General features: G+C 39.3%; 1 protein-coding gene across 3 annotated transcripts in view; it reads left to right on the forward strand.

Moving 5' to 3' along the window:
• Window positions 1–19,536, forward strand: part of tmem132e (transmembrane protein 132E) — a 713,836-nt gene that overhangs the window by 655,292 nt on the left and 39,008 nt on the right. For all 3 annotated transcript variants that reach the window (XM_043718710.1, XM_043718709.1, XM_043718711.1), the window contains one exon: window positions 1,566–1,757. In XM_043718710.1, the coding sequence (XP_043574645.1) occupies window positions 1,566–1,757 (192 nt within the window). The remainder of the gene's footprint in view (window positions 1–1,565; window positions 1,758–19,536) is intronic.

Below are 19,536 nucleotides of genomic sequence, written 5' to 3' on the forward strand. Positions count from 1 at the left end.
TGAATCCTTCAGCACATGGCCAAAACCTGCAGTGGAGAACAAAATGATGACATCAGGAGAAGCAAAGTCTGCCAGGAAATGACAGTTTTCCATCAGTCTCCAATGTGCCATATTCTGGATTAGAGGTGCTGGAAAAGCACAGCAGTTCAGGCAGCATCCAAGGAGCAGTAAAGTCCTTCATCAGGAATACAGGCAGAGTGGCTGAAGGGTGGAGAGATAAATGAGAGTGGGGGGGGGGGGGGGAGAAAGTAGCATGGAGTACAATAGGTGAGTGGGGGAGGGGATGAAGGTGATCGGCCAGGGAGGAGGGCGGAGCAGATAGGTGGAAAAGAAGATAGACAGATAGGACAAGTCATGGGGACAGTGCTGAGCTGGAAGTTTGGAACCGGGGTGAGGTGGCGTCCAGTCTCCCCAATGTAGAGGAGACCGCATCAGGAGCAACGGATACAATAAATGATGTTGGTGGATGTGCATCCAATGTGCCATATCTCAATATTAGGTTGAAAGCATTCTCATTCTGCTGGATAGCCAATTCTTGCACTGGGTTGGCTGCCTTGCTCAGCCGTAAAATCCATGACTTCCTACACATATGCTACTTGAACTATAAGGTCAGCTAATTGTCATCCGGTCTTGGCCCTCTCTGTGGCATTAAAAGTTTCCTTTAGCTGCATGACAAAGTAGAAAGAGTGGAGTCAACAGATACTTAGCTTCCTTGTTTCCACGTGTCCCCGTGCCAAATATTAGCATATATTCTAATTGGTACACTGATAAATTTGACAATGAAAAGGGGAGTTTTGCGGTTTACTTCCTGTAAACTGTCAAATGAATTGGACACACAGAATCACAGCAAAATACAGAATGACTTTACACAGGTAAAGTATGTTGCTGCAAGCTGGCTTCCAATTCTATCTCTGCAGAGACCAGATGCTTGCAGATGCAGACCTTTTATAGCTCTTACAATTTGGATTGTAATTACAAGCATTGAGGCAACTGACTCGTTGGCGGAAGTCATACCTACATCCACTTCTGCTGTTGGGAACCACACTCTTATTGAACTCCACCCACACATTTCCCAAAATATTTGATGTTATTGAAAAATATGGACTTTTATAAATGTCATTTCATCCTTATTGAAGTAAGATGGAAAGCTGTTGATGGGACGGTAGTGTAGTGGAGAATACCATTCTAAACTGGGAGTGCTTTTGGAGGATGACAACTTCAAATTAACAAAATGTAGAATTGTTAATGTAAATATTCAAAGTTTTCCAAAAAATACATCTGAGCTTCACTTCTCTATAATGTTCAACATCAGTTGGTGTGGAGCAACAAAAACAGCATTTGGAAGTGTGTACACATTTAAATGTGCTACTTATGATTATGATTAGGTTTGAAATTGCATTTTTTACTAAATGGTCTATTTTTGTGGCTTATTATCAAGCTTGGTCATTTATTGTTGAATTAGTATAGTTGCACATGTTTATCCTGAAGAATTTCCATACTCTGACTTCTGCTATAATGTTTAATATATGTACACTATATACTTGGTATTCTTTTAATTCTTTCAGGTAGTCTCTCCACTTATGGAGGTTGTACTTGGGGAAGTGCCACTGATTGTTGCCGATGACAAAGTCACTATCACTGACCTCAGAGCAGAACTCATCTCTGGTCTGTCATTGAGCCTTGAATCAAATCCTGGAACTAGTCACACCTTCATCGCCAAGACAACAGCTCATCAGCGCCTTCAAACACTGAAACAGGTACTAGGGTGATATTCCATCTAAAACTTATTGTTAGAAAGATAAGTATTTGTTAGTAAAAAAGTCCTCGACACACAAAGGGTAATTTCTTTTTCTGTAGAGGAAGTGGACACCGATGCGTGATATAATATGTCTCTTTATGCTAAAACGCTTTTTGGGGATGCTGTATGGATTGTGACTGAATTTTGTTCCCACAATGCATTCCCACCCTCATTTTACTGGCTACTCATGTTATATTCTCTGCCAATACATTGTATTTTAGCTGCACTACACAGTAAGGGTGGGCATGATGGAATTTTAGACTTGTGGTTGAAGTTCATGGGCACGAAAGTGGATGAAGGGTGAAAACATCAAAAAAAACTTCAAAACTGGACTCTGCCTCGCCTATCAGTTCATTCTTTACTCCACCCTTTTCTTGTCATCAAGATAATTATCACTTTTTCTGAGATACTATCAGTTCTAAAGGAGGGTTATTGTACTTTAAACACTAATGGTCTTTTCTCTCCACAATTGCTGCCAGCTCTTTTGAGTTTCTCCAGCAATTTTTGTTTTTGTTGCAAATCTTCAGCATCCACTGTATTAAAACATCTTCAAACTTCAAATATATTAAATATAATGCATCTCTCCAGCGCCCAAAGAGGAAAATTTGCCCTTTTGTGTTTCTGCAATACAGAATTTTAGTTAGACACAAATTTATTGTAATTTACTATCACCCTGCTCCCAAGGTACATTAAGATTCCACATATCTTTAACCAAGTGCAAATCAAATAATCTTACATTTGAACATATGAAGTCAGAGCAGGAGTAGGCTAGTCGATGCCTCAAGCTTGCTCCACTGTCCGTAAATTTTTAGTTTCCCTTACTACCAAAGGTCTGTGGATTTCTGACTTGAACATATTTTGCCATGAATAGAGAGATCTTCGAGGTTGAGATTTCCACAGGTTCAAACTCTTTTTCATGAAGTAATTCCTCTCTTAGTTCTAAGTTGGTGACCCCTTGTAATTAAGGGGAAATACTGTAGATGTTGGAATTCTAAAACATACATGGAAAATGCTAGAGAAACTCAGCTGGTCTGGTAGCATCTGGTAACAAAATTAATGTTTCAAGTCCAGCATGAAGAGTCTCTGAAATGGAAACATTAACCCTATTTATCTCTCCACAGATGCTGCCAGGCTTGCTGTGTTTCTCCAGCAATTTCTATGTTTGTTACCAACCCTTATTCTGAGACTATGACCTCCAATTCCAAACTCCCCAGCCAGGTCACACATCATCAAAGCTGTCTATGAGTTTTATGTGTTAATGAGATCACCTTTCATTCTTCTAACATCCCTTACATTTGCTTGGAGAATATAGGTCTCATCTACCTTTGGTGGGCGGCACGGTGGCACAGTGGTTAGCACTGCTGCCTCGCAGCGCCAGAGACTCGGGTTCAATTCCCGACTCAGGCGACTGACTGTGTGGAGTTTGCACGTTCTCCCCGTGTCTGCGTGGGTTTCCTCCGGGTGCTCCGGTTTCCTCCCACAGTCCAAAGATGTGCAGGGTCAGGTGAATTGGCCATACTAAATTGCCCGTAGTGTTAGGTAATGGGTAAATGTAGGGGTATGGGTGGGTTTCGCTTCGGCGGGTCGGTGTGGACTTGTTGGGCCGAAGGGCCTGTTTCCACACTGTAATCTAATCTAATCTAATCTAATCTAATCTACTTGATCTCTCCTCGGGGCAATTCCCATATCCCACGAGTCAATTTTGAGAATCTTATTGCACTTCCTCCAAGGAAGGCACATCTTTCCCTTGATAAGGAGACTAATACGCACAGAGTATTCAAAGTGTGGTCTCAATAAACCATTTATAATTATAACAAACCTCCTTACTCTTGCATGCCATTTCCTTCATAGTATCACCCAACAATCTGTGCGATTGTTAATTGTTTCCTGCACATAAACATTATTTCATATACAAGTGTACCCAGATACCATGAACATCCAACATTTTCTATTCTATCAACATTTTTAAAATATTCTGATTTTTTATTCTTCTTGCCAAGCTGAACAACTTCACATTTATCCACATATATCATCAACTAAGGTTAACCTTTAAGATAACCATTACAAATTCTTTTGCGGCATCTTTATGTCTTGCTTACAGCTTTCCCACCTGACTTTTTCTCAAACTTACACCTGAATCCCTTACCTAGATCCTTGATATAAATTATAAATAGCTACAGCCCAAGCTTAGATCCACTATTCCACTAGTTACAGACTGCTAACTTCAAAATAAGCCATATATTCCTGTTTTCTGTTGTTAACCAATGTCTAATCCGGGCTAAAATACAATCCCCAATCCTAGAAATTCTAATTTGTGTAATAACCTCTTGTGTGGCACCTTTTGCAATACACTTTTAAATACAAATACTTTGCATCATTGGTTTTCCCTTAACTATCCAACTCAATAATTTCAAACAAAATGATAATTAAACTAAACAGCACTGTGGATGCTGTAAATCAGAAACAAAAACAGAAATTGTTCAGAAGGGTCACTCGACCTAAAATGTTAACTCTGATTTCTCTCCACAGATGCTGCCAGACTTGCTGAACTTATCCAGCAATTTCTGTTTTAGTAGTAATTTCAATCACTTGGTGCTACAGAACTTGAGTATTGCTAAAATAAGCAACATACTGTTGAAGTTTTTTGTCTGCACTCATCAGGACAAACTCAAGAATATCAAATTTCAAAGGAAGCAACAATTTATATTGCAATTGACAGGTCTTTGCATGTCAATATATATCTCCTAGCAAGGGTACGTGAGCCACATTATGAGGACAACTGATAATCCTAAATTGGCCATTAGTGGCTGAAGCACTGTCTGGCTCACTGTGATTTCATGGCTGGGATTTTACAGGCATTCTTTGGGCAACCGTTGGTGCCAGGTGCCTTTCCTTGGAGAATAGAGCCTCTGGAAAAGATGATCTCCTAGGAATTGCCTTGATAAAAGGTGTAATCTCAGCACAAGGTAGGTCCATTCCATACTGCTAAATCCTGATGGGATAAAAAAAAATTGCTGTGAATAGGTGAACCCTCTTGGCCAACATCATCTTCAGAGACCGAGTCTAGTCATCTAGTCATCTTAAACCTTTCTCTCTCTCTCTGAAGCAGGATCTTGTTCAACTTCTTTTCTGAATGATCAATAGAGTGAATATTGACTGAACTAAATCTAACCATATTGCAAAAGGAAACAAAACTAAATATTATTAATATACAATTCTCAATATGTGTTTGAAAGCAATCCATTTCAAACCTGCCTACCTAGAGGGTTCAGGGAATTTCTATTATTAAGACAACCACTTCAAATGAATTTAAGTCCAGGTCCTAGTCTGAAATCAGGTACCTGCCAGACCAAAAAAAACTTAACCCAAATGCAGATTTTCCTGAATTTTGGATTACCCTTTCCATAACACATAAAACCTCACAATAAATTCTTGGTCTATGTTTAAATCACATTTTTAGTGAAAGGTTCAATCTATGAAAGAGTTGGATAGTGAAAAGTCGAGTCTAGGACAACTGCTGAATAGTGAATACAACAGAAAAGAGTAAATTAGATAAATGTTGTAATTGCTCGTTAGTACCCAGAAAGAAAATGCCCATTTTTAGACAGTTTTCAGACATTTTGACATGTAGTACCTATAATTACATAAAGAGCAATTGGGATGGTGAATGCAACACCATGGATCACTACGCAGCCTATGGTTGGAGACAGAGATCAAATTCCCAGAACTCCTTTCCTAACAGCAGTGCGGGTGTTCCTACACAACATGAACAACAGTGGTTCACAAGACCTTTCCTCAGGCAATAAAGACAATAAATTCTGTTCATACCAGTAACACTCCGTTTCTATGAATAAATGTTAAAAAATTGATGCTGTAGGGGATGACATCACCAGAAGCTCTATCAACCACTTCACTGCCTGTCATGCTGTTTATCCGACTTCAAGTATCAGATGATCAAATAGCCTTCAATTAAATATTGACATTATTGACAATATAGTCAATGGTTTCAATGCCCACTACCAATTCTATTCCCTACCAATTAACTTAATTCTTGCCCTTGTCTGAGGCTGATTTAGCACTTGCAATTATGGCAATCGTCTTGATCCTGAAGTGAGCTTCATACCCTTATCTGATCAAATGCACGAAGCTCATGTGCTTCAATCTCTGTAACAGCATCTGTCTCCATCCCCTTATTCATGCTTTGTTGCCTTCACACCTAACTATTCCACTAGTTTCGAAATGCAGTGTACATTCATCCAAGATCGTGTGCCTGAATATTAAATCTTACTAAGCTCAATTTGCTCATCACACTTATACCTGCTTACTTATGTGTCTCCCAGTTCAGCAAAACCTCCACTTCAAAATTCATAACATTCTTTTCAAATGCCTCATTGTTTTTCCCCTTCCTAATCCTGCAATTTTAATCTATTTTTTCCTCCAATTCTGGCCCCTTGATTTTAATCTGCAGTAAGTGGGCACTCAGTGTTAATTGACAATTGGCATTGGGGTTGGTGGCAGTGAAGCATGGTTAGTACAGCAAGCCTGAGAGCCCCCTGTCTCTTCCCAGATCCACATCTACCAGTTAGTGGTCTCACCAACACCTCCAATTGTCAAATTATCCCTCTTTTCTAACCATGAATCGGTCCCCCTGAAAGAAATTGAAATTTTCATTGCTCCCAGCGAACTATGCAAGCTCCTATTCTTAATTGCGGACATGGCAAACACATCTGCTTTGCTGCTAACAGGAAAATCTGGGCCAGTATTCTAGCTGATTGCCAATTGCCAAGGATACCTCTACAATGTCCAATTCAATGTGGTTTTGGATAGATTTAGCTTTGATGCTATTCAGGTGCAGGGGTTTGCCTCCCTAAATTTAGCACCTCTGTTTTCCATCTCAAAAACACACCAAAGTGAGTCCACTTTAACTGTCATACAGCTTTGTTTCAAAGATGAGGGTTAGCATACAAACTTGCATTTTTAATTCTCATTCAGAATTGGAGTGAGCCATAGTAAAGAAAGATGAGATCACAATTCCAGATATGAGAAGTGCAGAAGACAATAATTGACCAGTTCTTTATGTGGGTCCAGAAAGCAACATAATTGGAGAGCATATTTTTCAACTGGATATGAGTTTTATGTTGAACTTGCCAGTTATTTTTCCTGTTTAATTTCCAACAGTTTAATCCACTTGTTTTCCTTTCCACCTGAACATTTATTTTTCTGCATAATAAACAAGTGACAGACTTTGATATGTGAACAAATAATCTTTGATTGTTCCAATGAATGTGGTGTTTTCAAAATTTCAGTATTATGCTCCTTTTCCTAACACCCTTCTACTTTTCTAACTAAATAAAAAAGACTGGCAGATGACTACTGAGACCATGACTATCTGTATGAGATTGATAAGACTACTTACTGTATCTTTATCTATGACCACCCCTCCTCTATCTGAACGAGTTCTGCCTCCTCCTTTGTTGGAATTGTTAGGGACTAACTACATGAAGTGTTACTTCCTGCTCATCTATTTTAGGTGAGGTCTGGGCAGAGACCTATTGCTGAACTGGGGACCAATTTACTTTACCTGTATTTTACAACATTAATAACCTAAATGTTTGTATAACATGCCTTGAGACACATGGGCTGAAGAGCACTCATTTACAAAATCATTCCTGACAGCTCTTCTTTTGATGCCAGTTGTTAAGTTTGGGATACTAACAAAAACAGTTTGAAATTACATAGCACCTTAAGTATATCCCAAGCTGCTTCATGTGAGGTATTATCAAACAAAATTGGACATTGAATCATATAGGAAGACATTAAGACAGGTGACCAAAAGATTGGTCAATGAGGTAAGTTTAAAGATGATTCTTAAAAGGAGCAAGACATACAAAGGCAAAGAAGTTAAGGAGGGATTTCAAGAACTTAAGAATCTTCGCAGCTGCAGGCACAGCTTCTAAAGGTCAAACAAAGAAAATTGGGATGTGCATGAGGCCAGAATTAGAGAAGTTACAGAAATCTCAGATTTGTAGATCTGAGGAGGTTTCAGAGTCATGCAGTAATGAGGTAATGTATAGAATCGTAAGCAAAGTTGTTAAGTTTAAATTTCAAATCTTGCCACAATATGGACCAAGTCAACAGCCCATGAGATTAGAGGTGGACAAGATTTGGTGAGAGTTAGGATGGATAGGTTAAAATGCAAAGTCTTTTTCCTGAGGTGGGGGAGTCCAAAACTAGAAGGCATAGGTTTAGAGTAAGAGGGGAAAGATATAAAAGGGACCTAAGGGGCAACCTTTTCATGCAGAGGGTGGTGCGTGTATGCAATGAGCTACTAGAGGAAGTGGTGGAGGCTGGTACAATTACAGCATTTAAAAGGCATCTGGATGGCTATATAATAGGAAGGGTTTAGAGGGATATGGGCAAAGTGCTGGCAAATGGGACTAGATTAGGTTGGGATATCTGGTTGACATGGACTAGTTGGACTGAAGGGTCTGTTTCCATGCTGTACATCTCTATGACTCTATGACATAAGAACAAATAGTGTGGATTTTGGATGCACATGTTTATGGAACATATGATGTGGGAGGCTGGCAAGAAATGTTGTGTAATAGTTGAGAAATAACAAAGACATGAATGAGGATTTCAGCAGAGCTGAGCTGAGCTGAAGCAGAGAAGGGAAGATGGCATTGAGGGGGAATAATTGATACTGATAGTGGAGCAATAATGGGTCAGGAACTCATCTCAGAATCAAATAGAACTCCTAAGATTTTGAAAAGTATGCTTTAGCATCAGATACCTTCCATTTAGCTTTTATTAGAAAGTTGATCATCTGTTAGAAAACAATAATTGTGTTCTGTTTGGTATGGCATCAGCCAACAACAACTTTGAGATATATTTTGAAAACTTCCTTTATGGTTATGTGTAAATAACTAATCTACACAGTCAACTACAATGTAAATAATCTGCATCACTTTGCTAATTTGATTATGTACATGTTATACAAAACATGCAGTGAATTATCTAAACTGTAACCTTGTCAACTAATTCAAGAGGATGGCTGATATAATAATGTTTTTATTGTTCCATGTCAACATGTGGCTTTCCAAAACATGATAATTATTTGATTCCCTTGGATCGAAGCAGTCATGTGTTAACTTGTCAATCGTACACAGTCTGTTTGTCAAGTTGGCTTCTGATGATAATCTAGAAAAAATTGCTTTCATCTTCAAAGGGAAAGGCATCCTTAAGAAAACATGGTATGCCTAAGGTAGTGAGTGACTTTATCAATTTGAGCATGTCAGTATGAAGCTCCACAATGCAAAGTGTTGTAAAGATCTCACAGTTGTGAGGAAAAGGAAAATTGGTAGAGGACTGAACATTCCTGTGGGACCTGGGGAAGTACACTTGCTAAATAACATTTGTGCTTATTTACCTAAGTTGTTCTCCTAATTATTCATTTGGGAGGGCTGTCCTCTGGAGTGAATGTAATTACCATCAAGGTCTTGTACGTATTTCATGAGATACCAATTTCCTTCTTCAGTGGAGTTATTGCCACTTCAACTGCCCTCCTGCACCACTTCCTCAAATTGAGGGTTATTTCTCATTAGGGAAATCTCTCATGAAACCTGTGAAATAGCCCCTTGTCACTTTTTTTCAAGAACGTTGCACTTCTGCACACAATCTCTTCAATAAATTGTTTAATTACAATTTTATTTGTAGTTTTTTTGCTATAAAGATTGGTTAGATTCCATGTTTAAATTAGCAAAGCCAAAGCAAAAATACTACATAAAGTGGAACATTGCTTTCAAGCTATTAATAGTTTATAATGCTGGGCTAATTCAGTCCAAAGGATGAAAAGGACAAGTTTCAGTTGATAAGGAATGTTGTTTGCTTACAAAATCACCGTCGTTAGGATGTTTCATTTATCAATGAAGGTGGTGAAAGTATAAACTTTAAGTATAATTTCCTGTCATTTGGTGCATGGTGAACCGGGTGAATAATATAGCATTAACAACAACGACCTCCAAAATCAGTGCTCGCCAACACACTCCTAAACTATCTATGAGTAGTTAATTGGTAAATACTGGTTTCCTTCCTAATTTGAGAAAAGAACAAAGTTTCCCAATTTTAAAAATAAAAAAAAGTGAGAAGCACAGCAGGCAGTGCATCTGTACTCTACTGAAGAAATTTGTTCATGTTGACAGCTAGGTTATGAACAAAATAGATATACGACAAACAATGATCACAATCCACTATTGAGAGCACTTACTGCAAGATTAAACTTTGACATCAATTACTTTATATTTCAGTCAGCTATTTAAAAACCTTGCTTTGGTGGTGATATGCTACTTTAAACACACATTGCTATCAATGTTTTGTCACACACAGTCCATTAACAAGCACTATAAAAGTATTTTATCGTTAAAATTACATGACCTTATCTTGTGATCGTGAAAATGTCAGACAATTGGAATGGTCATTCAAGTTCTTTCAAGTGATATGTCCAAACTGTTTAAAAACAAATGGTTATTGTCTGTTTTTTTCTAATTTGTTGCTTATTTTGTTGAAGTTTAGTGATGGATGAAATAAAAACCGAATTCTCTCCCAATTCACTGATTTTGTTGCTGTAACCTGTGAACACACAAATCAAGAAAACCGCTGCAAACGTGGTTTTGAAAAATTGGAATAAAAATTGACTATAATGAAGATTAATATTTTGTTAATTGATTCCCATTCCTATTTTATATTGACTGTCTGCACATTGTGCACTATTTTATAGAGTAGAACCAATCTGTCCACACTTATAATGCAGCCCCATAGCCTATTGCTTTCCTGTTCTTATTCCATAGCTGTGAGCCAACATTCTAGTTCTAATCTTTATCTCGTCCCCAAACCTTCTCCCATGTAAAGCCATTGTTTAAACGTCACTCTTATGCCTCCATTCACTATACCATAGATTTCCTGTGTTCCTCTAGTTCCATGGCTAACCTTTTCATTCAATATAACCATCAATCCGTTCTGAGCTGTACCTCCATTATTCACTTATCTCAAAGGTCAACACCAGCCTTAACATTTCTTCCTAGGATTTAAGCTCTAACTTATTTTCACTCCATGAATATTAGTCTTTCAAATTCTATTCCCTGGGCCTGATTTCCTCACTTGCTCTAGTATAATTTGATACTCTACTCAGCCAACCTCTTTAGTTTTCCCATCATCATTTTATATTGTAGCAAATCATGGACAAATCATTATATTGGTCTAGCCCATAATTCCCTAGCTTTCACAACTATCTGGCCTGGCCCTACCTTCCACCTTGTATCATTGTGAATCTCAGCACTCTCCCAAAGCAGGATATATTCACAGTTTCTAGCAGGCTGTGCTTTCTTCAAGAATTACAGCATAAATCAAGGAATGGGAGAGATGTATGCTCAAACTCTACAAGACACATTTGCTGGTAATCAAGTCCCACTACTCTATGAACTGTACCATTTGTGTACCTTTTAATTCAATTACACAATCTGCCAAATTATGCCTCTCGTTTAACCTTATCTAGATTAAAAGAGATTTTCAATCGGTTTCTTTAATAAAATTGAAATTAATCAGAAACAAAACTTATTCTTTAAACAAGCATCAAAACTGGCTAACAACTAAGCTGTATTCTGGAACGATATTACTTTAATCCCAAACACATTCACACAAAGACAATAATATTTGCAGGGATTTGCAAATCTGCAGAGAGATAGTCTTTTAAAAAAAGGGGCCAAAAATTCAAACTCAAAGAATAACATGAGATGAGTTCTCTCAGTTCCCCGGGTTTTCTCACATGAAATGGAAAAAGTTCAGATTGGACTTCAGTTCAATTAAAAAGTCAGTGCTAACCACTGAGCCCCATGCCACCCCAAGGATGCCATTCAAATGAGGGGAGTGAGACGGTAGTTGTGAGCGATCTTCTTGAGCATTAGAATTCCCTCTTGGTACAACTAGAGCATCGTGTGTCCACACCACCCCACAATGACTGAGGCAAGTGCAAGCCGGAAGAGCATCAATGAAAGTGACAGACCGGAAAGGCATTGAGCAGTATAATTGAAGAGCTCTATCCAGTGCCAAGTGAAAGATTGCTGTTCAAAACATTTCTTCTCTCAGAGAATGTTATCACTTGCCAGTTGATAGCCAGCTTCATGGAAAGCACTCCAGCTGATGAAAACTGCATTTGCCTTTAACTACATTTCCTTGCTGCTAACCAACAACACAGTAAGAAAGCAAATAATGGAGCTACATCTCCCAACTTTGATTAGAGGCAAGAACAGAAGCAACAAAGCCACCATTGCACCTGGTACATCAGGAGGAGCACGGTAAAATGACCAGTGACCTTCTTCTCATTCAGTGTGCCTTCACAGAGCATAGCAATCAGGAATGGTCCCTTTACTGAGTGCTTTCCATGCCCGAGTATTGGGACACAAACCTGAATTATCATTCAAAGTCCAGTGTCCGGGTGGAACTACAATCTTTGGACTGTGTGAAATGTATGAATCAATGAGATTTTTTGTCAAGAAGTGAAGATGCCAGTGTTGGACTGATGTGGACAAAGTTAAAAATCACACAACACCAGATTATAGTCCATCAGGTTCATTTGGAAGTACTAGCTTTTGGAGTGCTACTTGATCATCAGGTAACTGACAGCTTCAAGTTACTTAAACCACTCATTCCAGAGGTGTACAGTAACACATCTGATGAGAAGGAAATGTGCTGACATTATCTTGTCTGTCCTAGATTTGACTCCAAACTCACTACAGTGTGGTGGTTTCATAACTGCCTTCTGAAGTGTTCTCACAGCCAATAATAGAAACATAGAAGTTAGGAACAGGAGTAGGCCATTCAACCCCTCGAGTCTGCGCTGCCATTTATTATGATCAGAGCTGATCATCAACCTCAATACCCTAATTCCACTCTCCCCCCTTTTCCCTTGATCCCTTTAGCCACAAGACCTATACCTCTCTCCTTCTTAAAACACATAATGTTTTGGTCTTAATCACCTTCCCTGGTAGTGGCTTCCACTGGCTTTGGGCGAAGAAATATTTCCTCAGCTCAATCCTAATAGGTATGTCCTTGTCCTTAAACTATAACCCCTGGTTCTATACTCCCCACAATCGGGAATATCCTTCCTGCATCTAACCTGTCTAATCCTGTTAGAATTTTAAAGATTCCTCTGAGATTCCCCCTCATACTTCTAAATTCCAGTGAATACAATGCTACCCAACTCAATCGCTCCTCATACTTCAATCCTGTTATCCCAGGTATCATTTTGGTAAACCGGTGCTCCCTCTATAACAAGAACATCCTTTCTCAGATACGAAGACAAAACCTGTGTACAATATTCCAGATCTGGCGTTGCTAATGCCTTGTATAATTGCAGCAAGGCATACTTCTTCCTGGACTGGAATCCTCTTGCTATGTGGTCCAACATACAGTTTGCCTTCTTCACTGACTGTTGTACCCACGCATTTACTTTCAGTAACTGGTGCACAAGGACATGCAGGTCTCGTTGAACACACCCCTCTCCCAATTTACAACCATTTAAAAAATAATCTGGCTTCCTATTTTAGCTACCAAAGTGGATAACCTCACATGCGCATTATACTGCATTTGCCATGCATTTGCCAATTCACTCAGCCTGTGCAAATCAAACTGTAACATCTCTGCATCCTCTTCACAACTCACCCTTCTATCCAGCTTTGTTGTATCTGCAAATTTGGAAATATTACATTTAGTTCCCTCATCTAAATCATGAGATAATTGTGAATAACTGGTTCCCAGTACAGATTCCTGCAATGCCCACCTCAGTTGTATTGGAAAAGGTGATTCAATCTCAATGACAATTAGCAATGGTTGAAACCCCAGACAAACTCATTTACTGTAATTAACAAAAATTGTTTTTGGATAAATTGAGTACTTATAGACATCAACAGATGCAAATTAAATTAAGTCCTAAAACTAATATATGGAAAAGTCAATTATGACAGAAAAGGACCATTAGAACAGAAGGACCCTATTCACAGCAACCCCGCTCCCCACCAAACCGCTCAATGCACCACCTCACCACCTAACCTGCTTCATTATTTAGCTAGATCATAGCTTTTCTGTATTTCAATTCCATTAACTCATCTTAGTTCTAGATATCAATATTATAGAACCAACAATAATCCATCAAATCTGTTTAGAAATTTGTAATTGCCCTCACTGAACAGCATTTTGAAAGAGAGAGTAACAGATTTCATAATATAATTGAATTCAATATTATGTTTAAGAGGGAGAAGGTAAGTCGCAAACTAAGGTTTTAAAGCTTGGTAAGACCAACACTCAGGAGTAAATCAGAAATTTAGTACTGAAATAATATAACTGTAGATTAATATCTACAGAAGATCTTCAAATAAATATTTGGTACAATATGTAAGTAGTCCTAAAGAATAATTATTTATGTAATTAAACAGTATTGATCAATATGAGAGAGAGAGGGAGACTACATAAACCAAAACATTTTTTAGAAATTCAAAATATATTGGTGATCCTGGAGCCTGGGTGCGATATTATGAACAGCAATGTGATGCAAAAATGTAAAACAGAATGACACAAAGATGGGTCCTATCACAACTTATCCCCAGCTGAGGGTCCCCTATTCATTACAATTCCAGACAAGATGCGTCAAATGGTTATACTCAGGGGAGAGGAAGCATGAACTGGTTCTCCTTCTTAATTTAAGCCCTGTCTCAGTTGGATATAACAAACTTAATTTTAAAATGGGTCCTTTCCCTCATGGATGAATTTCCCAATCTAAATGTATTTATGTATTAAAAAGGAGCCAAACTAATCAGACTTGTTTCAGTTAAAGAGTAGGTGAGTTTATTAGCTACTAAATCTGAGAAAATATAATACATCACAGCTTGCATTGATTCAAAATATGAGTTGATCAAAAGTATAGCTCTTAAATAGATATGTGAACCAGTCTCTGAATTCTGTGAGGAGTAGATGGTTGACATTGTGGCTGTTAAGTTAAATGGTACTGGTGATGCTGGCATTATTCTTGGTTTTGCAATTTAACCAATAGACTTTCTATTCAATTTCCTATTTGACAGAGACTTCAGTGGCTTGCCTGACTTCCGTCAAATTACAGTCTTGCTTTGCCTGCATTACAGGGATATCTAATGATCACTCTCAATCTGTGACTTTCATAGCACAATTGACCAATTAGCGCATCAGCCAACAATCATACTCAAACAAAGGATTGCAGATGTTTTTTAACCATTTTTTTTAATATGTTCCTAGAAGGGTAAAGCTCAAACATGCCTGTAATTTGGGACATTGTCCACAAGAGATGGCTTCTGCTGAGAAGGATTGTTAACCCCTCATTACCTCCATAGCTACAGGAGATCACAGTCCAGTTTGTTTTGAATTGCATCTCTTCCTTACAAGAGCTGCTGTTTGAAGTGCCTTTGGCACCTTTTCAGGCGAGATATCCCATATTCCATGAGGGGTTTTGACAGACAATCACTGAGTTTACATCCACAGTCAACTTTTTGCTGTATTTCCTATTTTTAAAAAAAACATATATTGTAATTTAATATTTAATATTTCCATAAGAAATCTAGAAATATGGTCCACTGCTATGACAGTCCAGATGAATATAATTTGCAGAGGAAACACAAGGACAAAGTTAGTAATCAGCAAAGTGGCTCAAACACCATTGGCCCAGAAGCTTGGGAGAAGAAAATAACCTGTCCAACCAAGATACAGATAACTTTGACAGCATGGAGTTCTGGCAGAGGATCCTCATACTAAGCATCAAGCTTTTCCTTAAATCCCAGAAATGCCAATACATCCGTCCAACATTGATCTTAAAGTTGGCTTCAGAGTGAACTATTGCTGCTATTTTCTCAACAGGATTAAGAAATCCTTTTCTTATCAGTTCTATTGGAACTGATTACTTCAGATCAGAAGGGATTAAAATTAATTCATTGTTTTACTTTGATATCCAATATTCTAATTACATATGAAAATGGAACCACTTCTGCGCATGATTGCTATGAGCTCTTTTTCTCAGCCACATCTATGATTTGCATCTTAATGGAGTTTTCATTAGACAGCTTTAGGCAAAATCTCTGAATCACTACAATACTTTAAATGGGACACAAATCAAAGGACATTTTGTGACTTGGGATTCTGTATAGTTATACACACTGGGGTGAATACATTTTTAAATCCATAGTTTTATTATCTTGGGAATTCAGATTTTATTGCACTGTTTTTAGAAATAATTGTTTTTACATGCATCATTAATGTTGCAGGGAATGATTTGCTTTTACTGATATTAGTCAGTAAGTGGAGCAATATTAAATTCTGGTAAATATTTATGAAGCCTAGAAGGTTAATCCATCAGCATTAATCAGACGGTTCATTATCCTGAAGATTCAAGTGGCATGATACTCAGTGTGCAATACGACAGAGATGTCCTTGTTCGAGAGACTGCACTGTTTCCAATGCATAATTTCCCACTATGATCATGCATCTCCTTCAATGCTTCAGCCTTACATCCTTGCTCAAATTTTTCTATTAGCTGTTGTCTCTACTATTAACAAAATAGCTTTCAGCCATCGTATATTCGCACTCTAAAACTTCTTCTAGAGAACCTCTTAGAATTATCCTCTTCTAATTTCTAATTTGCTAACCAACCTGCCTTTTGGAACTGTATCGAATGCTTTCTGAAGTCCAAGCATACAACATCCACGACACTACCTTCATCCATTTCCTGTAGAACATGGAACATAGGGCGGCACGGTGGCATAGTGGTAAGCACTGCTGCCTCACAGCGCCAGAGACCTGGGTTCAATTCCCACCTTGGGTGACTGTCTGTGTGGAGTTTGCATATTCTCCCTCTGTCTGGGCGTGGATTTCCTTCAGGTGCTCCGGTTTCGTCCCACAGTCCAAAAGATGTGTGGGTTAGGTGAATTGGCCATGCTAAATTGCCCGTAATGTCAGGTGTAGGGGAATCGGTCTGGGTGGGTTGCTCTTCGGAGGGTCAGTGTGGACTTGTTGGGCCGAAGGGCCTGTTTCCACACTGTACATAATCTAATTACAGCGCAGTACAGGGCCTTCAGCCCTCGATGTTACACTGACCTGTGAAACCAATCTGAAGCCCATCTAACCTCCACTATTCCATTCTCGTCCATATGTCTAATTAATGACCATTTAAATGCTCTTAAAGGTTGCAAGTCTACTACTGTTGCAGGCAGTGCATTCCACACCCCTACTACTCTCTGAGTAAAGAAACTACCTCTGACATGTGCCTTATATCTATTCCCCCACAATTTAAAACTATGTACCCTCGTGCTAGCCATCGCCATCTGAGGAAAAAGGCTCTCACTGTCCAACCTATCTAAACCTCTGATTATCTTATATGTCTCAATTAAGTCCCTTCATCCATTTCCTGTAGAACATGGAACATAGGGCGGCACGGTGGCATAGTGGTAAGCACTGCTGCCTCACAGCGCCAGAGACCTGGGTTCAATTCCCACCTTGGGTGACTGTCTGTGTGGAGTTTGCATATTCTCCCTGTGTCTGGGCGTGGATTTTCTTCAGGTGCTCCGGTTTCGTCCCACAGTCCAAAAGATGTGTGGGTTAGGTGAATTGGCCATCTAAACCTCTGATTATCTTATATGTCTCAATTAAGTCACCTTCTCTTTAATGAAAACAGCCTCAAGTCCCTCAGCCTTTCCTCATAAGACCTTCCTTCCATACCAAGCGACATCCTAGTAAATCTCCTCAAAGCCCTTTCCAAAGCTTCCACATCCTTCCTATAATGCGGTGACCAGAACTGTACGCAATACTCCAAGTGCGGCCGCACTAGAGTTTTGTATAACTGCAGCATGATATCATGGTTTCAAACCTCAATCCCTCTACCAATTAAAGCTAACACACCCTATGCCTTCTTAACAATCCAATCAACCTGGGTGGCAACTTTCGAGGATCTTTATACCTGGACACCAAAATCTCTCTGCTCATCTACACTACCAAGAACCTTACTATTAGCTCAGTATTCTGCATTCCTGTTACTTCTTCCAAAGTGAATCACCTCACACTTTTCCACATTAAACTGCGTTCGCCACCTCTCAGCCCAGCTCTGCAGCTTATCAACCTACAACATCCTTCATCACTATCTGACTTTAGTGTCATCTGCAAATTTACTAACCCATCCTTCTCTGCCCTCATCCAGGTCATTTATAAAAATGACAAACAACTGGACCCATAACAGATCCTTGCAGTAGCCCACTACTAACTGAACTCCAGGATGAATATTTCCCATCAATGACCACACTCTGTCTTCTTTCAGCAAGCCAATTTCTGATCCAAACCACTAAATCACCCTCAATCCCATGCTTCAGTATTTTGTGCAATAGTCTACCGTGGGGACACTTGTGCCACCTCATCAAAGAACTCAGTTAAATTAGTCAGACATGACCTGATCTTGACAAAGCCATGTTGACTGTCTTGTATTAACTTATTTTTCTCTGTGTATATTTATCCTGTCTCGTAAATGGCATTCATCAGTTTTACGACTATTTTTGTCAAGCTGACAGGTCTGCAATTTTCTGGATTATCCTTTGCCCCTATCTTAAACAAAAGCAAATTTGCAATTCTCCAGTCCACAGGAACTAATCCTGTGTCTAGAAAGGCTTGCATCATTTCTGTCGACAGCTCCACAATTTGCTCCCTTATGTAACTCACCAACCTACAGTGCCTTATATCTAGGCTTGGCAACTTCTCTGCTTGGAGTGCTGTCAGCCTTTTTAGTCTCTCTCCTTTACCTGTCACCATACTGTTCAGGTGCTCAATACCCACATTTTCAACTGGGCCATTGCCACCGTTTTCTAACTTGGTAAATACAGAAATAAAGTACTAATTTAGTAGCTCTGCCATACCTTTTGCTTCATGGAGCGGTTTACCCTGCATGTTTCTTATTGCCCCACTCTAGCTTTCACTAATCTTTTACTATTAATATGTTTGAAGAACATTTTATTATTTGTTTTAATGCAGTCTGCTATCCTTTCGTCTTGCTCCCTTTTAGTCTTCCATGTTCCAACCTTCCCTCTCACCTGCATTTGAGGTACTCTTCCTAATTTCTACAGCTATTATTATTCTGGTGTATAATGTATAAGGAGAAAGTGAGGTCTACGGATGCTGGAGATTAGAGCTGAAAATGTGTTGCTGGAAAAGCGCAGCAGGTCAGGCAGCACCCAGGGAACAGGAGAATCGACGTTTCGGGCATAAGCCCTTCTTCAGGAATGAGGAAAGTTTGTCCAGCAGGCTAAGATAAAAGGTAGGGAGGAGGGACTTGGGGGAGGGGCGTCGGAAATGTGATAGATGAAAAGAGGTCAAAGTGAGGGTGATAGGTCAGACTAGGGTGGGGGCGGAGAGGTCAGGAAGAAGATTGCAGGTTAGGAAGGCGGTGCTGAATCCGGTTCCATCGAATTCAGCACCGCCTTCCTAACCTGAGATCATCTTCCCGACCTCTCCGCCCCCACCCCAGTCTGACCTATCACCCTCACCTTGACCTCTTTCCACCTATCACATTTCCGACGCCCCTCCCCCAAGCCCCTCCTCCCTACCTTTTATCTTAGCCTGCTGGACAAACCTTCCTCATTCCTGAAGAAGGGCTTATGCCCGAAACGTCGATTCTCCTGTTCCCTGGA

The sequence above is a fragment of the Chiloscyllium plagiosum genome, chromosome 28, assembly GCF_004010195.1.
Source record: "Chiloscyllium plagiosum isolate BGI_BamShark_2017 chromosome 28, ASM401019v2, whole genome shotgun sequence".
Taxonomy (NCBI): Eukaryota; Metazoa; Chordata; class Chondrichthyes; order Orectolobiformes; family Hemiscylliidae; genus Chiloscyllium; species Chiloscyllium plagiosum.